This window comes from Crocodylus porosus, unplaced genomic scaffold (genome assembly GCF_001723895.1).
Source record: "Crocodylus porosus isolate Cpor-Errol unplaced genomic scaffold, CroPor_comp1, whole genome shotgun sequence".
NCBI classification, from domain to species: domain Eukaryota; kingdom Metazoa; phylum Chordata; order Crocodylia; family Crocodylidae; genus Crocodylus; species Crocodylus porosus.
Window position 1 is genome coordinate 2,225,516 of NW_017728925.1, and position 6,185 is coordinate 2,231,700.

The window sequence follows — 6,185 nt, forward strand, 5'->3', positions numbered from 1 at the left end:
TCTTATGACCCCTCCCACCCTCAGTGCTCCTTCTTGCCCATGGCAGGGGGTTGGACTCTGATCTGTCTAGGTCCCTTCCGACTCATTCTGTGATTGAAGTGCTGGGTGCATTGTGACCTTACCACCCATCACATCTATTGTGAGGGAGCTGTGCTTGAGAGGGGCCTGCAGCATCAGGGACCAGGCACTAGCTCAGGGGTTCTCAACCTTTCTCTTCCTGAGGCCTCCCCTAGCATGCTATAAAAACTCCGTGGCCCATCTGTGCCACAACAACTGCCTGACTCCCCAGCCCTGCGCACAAGGCCCTGGGTGCAGTGGGTAGGGTTCAGTGGTAGGGAGCCTCTGTATCCCACCCACCTGAGCAGTAGCAGCACGGAGCCTTGCCTGCCCACCTGCAATGCTGCCCACAAAACAATGGCTCTAGGGTAGGACCCTGACCCGCCTCCGTCCCTTCCCCCATCTTGCCTCAGCCCCAGGGTCCAAAGTGGCTTCTCCCTGCACTGGGCCAGGCTGGGCATAGCCCCAGTAACCTGCTCACAGCCCGCTAGGGCTCTGGACCCCTGGCTGAGAACTGCTGCACTAGCTTATGCTTAGGCCTGTCCTCCCTTCTATCTCAGCTGTGTTTCAGAGCCAAAGGTATCAGGTCTGTTGCTGTCAAGACTGTCTTTCCTCTTCTCTCCCCTACTGACTCAGCAGCAGCTTTGTGGGGCTGGTACACATGGTGATGTTTCTGCCTTCGATGGTGAAGGTAAGTCAGGTTTGCTCATTTTCTCTTGTTCCGTTTTCTACCTCTCCAATTACTGGGTTAAACTGGGATAGAACAGAGTTACAGCATGTGCAGAAAAACACCTCCAACAGAGGGAGAAAGCAGTTATGTTTCCTCCCAGGCATCTTGAGGGAATGGGCTAACTTCTTGGCTCTCTTGCCATTTGTGGCAGCTGAGGCTGTTGACAAGTTCGGGTTTCCCTCGCTCTTTGCTTCCTCCCCTTTGCTTGGTTGTGGGATTCTCCAAGGGAATGTGGGTTGGGTGATCAATAGGCAATGAGTACCCCTGTGTGGAGACCCTATGGGTAGCAGGGGCATTACACTGGGAGTCAAATGCTGCACATAACTTGGCATTATATAGCTGGTTTTTTTACTCAAAATAGCCATGAGCTCATTCTGTACAGTCCTGGCTACAAACTCCAACTTAAGCCTGTGTGTTCCCTCCTGAGATGTACTTATTCTTTGAAGATCCAGCCCTACTGAGCATATAGTTTTTCATTTCAGTAACTTCAGCCTGACCCCTCCAGACACTTGTCTGAGTTTCCTGTTGCAGCGCAGCCCTGTCCTGCCTCTCAGTGACCAAATTATATTGCACTTTGGATTGATCCAACTTAACAGCTATCACAAAACCATGTTAAGCAGCTGAGGTCAAGAACTGGTATTGTAAGAGCCTGAGACACAACTGAGCTCTACTACCCATGTACAACTGTCATTCTCTGTCAGTCCCATGTATTTCTCCTGTGCTAACCAGCACTTCCAGGTGCATCAGGTCCTTTTCAGCAGCTAGCGCAGGTTTCTCTTTGGCTGAGCACGATGCTGATTGTGCAGGAGAAGATCTGACACAACCGTGCTAAGCACACAGCCAAGGCCTCCATAAACCACTAACGAATGTGCCCTGATACCACTGGGACCTAGGCTGGAGCCTGAGACTTGGCAGATGGGATACATGCCATGCAGCAGATGGTAACAGTTGGTGCCTTCTGGTAACCAGGACTAGCAGTAGTATCTATCAGTGTGATATCGTTGCAGCCACCTGACTTTCCTAAGATGCACACTTGTTTCCCCTCCGCTTTGGACTTGCACTCCATCCAGGAGACAACTCTGGAAGTGATGAGGGCTGAATGCAGCCGGGGGAGGGAGGAAATGAGCCCTGCCAACATGGACCAGAAGTTCCTGCTGTCATGCAAACGAAAGGGCTTGTGGTGGAGAGCCTGCAGGAGGAAGACAGCCATACCCTCTGACCCATGAGACTAAGCCCCTGGGCCTTCCTTGATGGACAAAACCTATTAAAATGGATCCCTTTACCTCTCGTGATTTTGGCAGCTGGACACTAGTATTGTAATTATGTTCTTACTGCTGGGACTCAACAAATAAAGTACAGATAGGGACCTGCTGCCCCGACAGCTGAAACGGGTGAAACATTGCTGCTGTTTGGCACTGCCTAGTAACCTTCTCTACCAGTTTAGAGAATTCACATAGTTGATGCACAATGACAAACATAGCTATCCCCCTGGCATTTGGCCAGTAGAAACCACAGCTACTCTTGCAAAGTGTTAATCTCCAGTGGCTGACTAAGTATCTCCTAGAATCATCTTCCCTGTATTGCTTGTAGCAGAAGCATCACTGGACCATGTGTGAGGGTTGATTTGCCAAGAAACGTTGTCAGCTCTTTCAAGGTCTCCCATCTACATCACAGCAAGGCCCAGTACTGATGAAAGCAGTAAAGAGCAGGGACTAAAGCTGAGAGAGTAAGCTTTAAAAAGCCTCTCGGGCTGTGTTGATACAGAGCACTCCTGGGGATTAGCACAAGTATCCACAGGACAGTAACCTGCAATCCCAGCCAGCTGCAAGCCAGGTAAACAATGAGGAGTACTGTCACTGCTGGCAGGCACATCGAGGGCTGCAGAGGAATTGTGTTTCAGTGCAAAGCTGGGGAGTTAAAGCACTGCCTTCTTCCACCGTGTCCCTTGGAGCAGCTGTAAGCAGAGCCCAAAGGTCTGACCCACTAATAAGATGAAGAAGCAGCACAGAGCTATTACTGCCTTCTCTATTAGACCAGGAGAGATCCGTATTTGCCCAGTGGAAATAAAGCAAGTCACAGTTACTGCAGTGCCTCTAGGGAAGACTGAGGTTCAGCAATGAGAGCAGAAGAGGAGCTGAATCCTGCCTGAGGCATCAAGTGTGTTTGATATTGTCCAGTAGCACCCAGAAGTGCAGCAGTTAGCACAACAGGGTCATTTCAGGGTCTTTGCTGCAAGTGGGAGATCTGATTATACAGCTGGTAGAAATAGCTCAGGCACTGCCTCTGCCTCCCCGCCCCCCCAGGATGTTTGCCACAATAGATGGTGTTGGCCTGTAGAGTAAATCAGTCATCCCGCACAAAGGCCCCATGGGATCTGCCACTGGGGACCCAATGTTTTGAATCCTACTTGAGCAGTGGTTCTGCTCAAGACATAGTTTCATAGTTGGTAGGGACCTGAGCAGATCAAGGTGTTCGTCTAGCCTTGTCTTAAGACCCCCAGGGTAGGAGCCAGCACCACTTCTCTTGGTGAGAAGCCTCCCTGACAGTGAAGTAGCGCCTCCTGATGTCATCCCTTGATAGATTCAAGATCCCCTCAGAAAATGCCAGCTCTTAGTTTTCTCTTGATTTTAGCTTACAGAAAAATCTTAGAGCAGTTCTTCTGTTGCAAAAAACTCAGAAAGACCACAACAAGTCAGGATATTTTAACATTATGGATTCCTATTCAAAATGTCTTTTTTTTGGTCATCTGAATCATGTTTGCATACCTAACAGTGCTAACATTATCTGGCACCTAGTGACATCCTTGAAAGAATCTCAAGGCGCCCTGGTTGAGAATCGCTGTACCAGAGCCTCTGGAAATCTTCATTGTGCATTGAAGAGCTGGCTCTTTCCTCCTTGGCTGATGTTCTCTTCTCATGGTCTTGGCCACCTATCATTAAGTTTGTTACTCCTTGTGACCAGAAGCAGATGAAGAGTGGGCATTAAACATGAGCCAGCCACAGGGACTACTCCAGCAACCATCTCTGTCTCCACTATGGTGCTTTCTGCACATAGTGCCTGGAAGGCTCTGCCAGGCCCTCCCAGTGTAGCTCATGACTGGAGTTATCACAGAGAAGGAACTGGGTAAAGCCCATTAGCCAGAGCCTGTCAGGACGATGCTGGGGAGGGTAGCCAGCTTCCTCTGCCCACAGCAGATGCCTAGCAGCAGAAGTCTTCTGTAGTCAGTGAGCAGATATCTGGGTTCCAGGAACCATTGCTTGGCAAGTCCTCAACCCACACCCCACAGAAACTGCTTGGTCCAGAAGATGGAGAAGATGAGCAGCAGCGTCACGCTGAGGATGATGGCCATCACATAGGCAAAGATGCGGAACTGGGGGTTACGGAGACATTCCCGCAGTGTGGAATGGCTGGGGAGAGGGGTTTGTTGAGGGGAAGCCTGGGAGTTGCCCACCCTGGTCTCCAGTCCCGGTCCTGGCTCTGTCCCCAGGTTGAGGGTGTACACGCGGGGCTGGCGCAGGAAGTAGCGTGACTTCCGTCCATCCTTCAGGCACAGCTGCCTCCCCTCTAGGATGATGTGGTTGGGCTCCAGCCTGAGCAACCTCAGGACAGCGGCATTGTTGGGCAGCTCAGTGACAGGCTGGTCAGAGGGCAGCACTGTGGGGTGGCGGCACAGTGGGCATTGTAGCCGGTTCTGGATAGGGGACACCAGGCTTAGATGTGCCAGGCACTCGATGCAGAAGGAGTGGTGGCATTGCAGCAGCTTCGGGGTGCGGAAGGTGTTGTTGTAGGGGTTCCAGCACACCGGGCAGTCTGCCTCTGGCTCATGGCTCAGCCTTTTGGCCATGGTCTCAGTGGGGCAATGTGATGCCCCGCTCTGGGGCTGTAGCAATTCCCATTTGGTGAAGGGACTGCAGGGAAGATGATTGCACCAGCTGCCTGGAACAACACAAAAAAGCCAGTGAACAATGCACCCCAGGGAGCTTCACTTGAGCCTACTCCAAGCCCAAAGGAGGATCCGTGGCTATCCTGCATGGCAATGGGACCAGGGGTTCACTGATGTGACTGGTGCTGATTATCACAACCCTTGACCAAAGAATAACTGCCACATGGTCTCTGGGGAGGGGAGGTGGGGGGGCCGAATGCAGAAATAGAAAATCTCTGCTAGTCACATGCTAATGCTCCCAGCTGCAGAGCCCCAGGAGAGAGCAAGCAGCCCTCAGCTAAGCCACACAGGGCTGAACATTAAAAGCAGGCTCATAACTGGATTGTAAACTTAACAGCAGAAAGCTGCTACATTTGCTCTGTTTTGATGACAGAGGTCCCACAAAGAGGCTGAAGCAAAGTTATGCCTGTGTGTCACGCCGTCCTCCCAGCTCCCCCACAAGAAACTCAAGCATGTGACAAGCACAACTGCCCAGCTGATAGTAAACTTGGTGGCCGGCTGTCCATGGACCTTAAGGCTGGTTCTGATACAACCTGCCCACAACCTACAAACACCGTCACCATTGCGGGGTCAGATATTTGGGAAGAGGTCCAGAGCAAGAGATTACCAGACTGGGGAGTTCCCGTAACAAATGCTGCCTCGATTCCCTCTATCCAAGTGTGTTGCTTTGGAAGCATTCAGAGGGAGGGTCCGAAAAGGACTCGGCACCAGGTGACAGCACAGAGGGAAGAACAGCCCCAGTAAGCAGGGGTCTGCTGGCCTGCCATGCCACAGTAGACTTGGGGTGGGACCGTGCCCACCTTTCCACCCCCAGCCAGCTGCAGCCCCCGTCCCTGCCTCTGAAAGAACAAAGAGCGATACGCCATGTCTGACTGGGACGAACTGGGAGCAGGGAGCTCCCAGGGAAAGGAAGGGCTGTGGGGTAGACTTACTTTCCTGATGGGGCTCTGGGGTCAAAGGCAAATGCTGTCAGCCTCGCAATCCCCTCAAGGGCCAGATGATGCAGCAGGGCTGGTCGCCTACCCCACGGGAAGGCTAGAAAGCAAACCTTGCCTTCCTGCTTCTTTCCCCTCTGCCTCTTCCTCCTCCTCCTCCTCCTCCTCTTCCCTCGCTCTCTGTTGCAGACAGACACCATTACTCAGCGCCGGGCAGGACCAGAGTTCACCTTGACAAACAGGTTCCTAATGGCCACACCAGAGCTGAGCATGCGGGAGACGGCATGTCCGTGAGCGAAGCGACGCTGAGAAGCTGCGCCGGGGAGGGGCTCCCTGCCTGTCTTGGGGACAGTGCCCTCCTCCTGGGCGGCTGCAGCTGATTTCCATGGGAGCGGCACAGGAGTTGGCAGACGGGTGTTGTTTACTGAAGCATCAGACACCTGAGAGAGGAGCAGGTGGGGGAAGGTAGATGAACCCTACCCCAGCTAATGAGGCAAAGTAGACCGTGTTCATCAGCTTC

General features: G+C 52.4%; 1 protein-coding gene across 1 annotated transcript; it reads right to left on the reverse strand.

Moving 5' to 3' along the window:
• Positions 1–3,827: 3,827 nt before the first annotated feature.
• Positions 3,828–5,974, reverse strand: RNF183 (ring finger protein 183). Its single transcript, XM_019540547.1, has 2 exons — positions 5,663–5,974; positions 3,828–4,723 (listed from the first exon to the last, which is right to left on the reverse strand). The coding sequence occupies exon 2, from the start codon at positions 4,629–4,631 to the stop codon at positions 4,056–4,058; it is 576 nt and encodes a 191-aa protein (XP_019396092.1). The 5' UTR covers positions 4,632–4,723; positions 5,663–5,974; the 3' UTR covers positions 3,828–4,055.
• Positions 5,975–6,185: the final 211 nt, after the last annotated feature.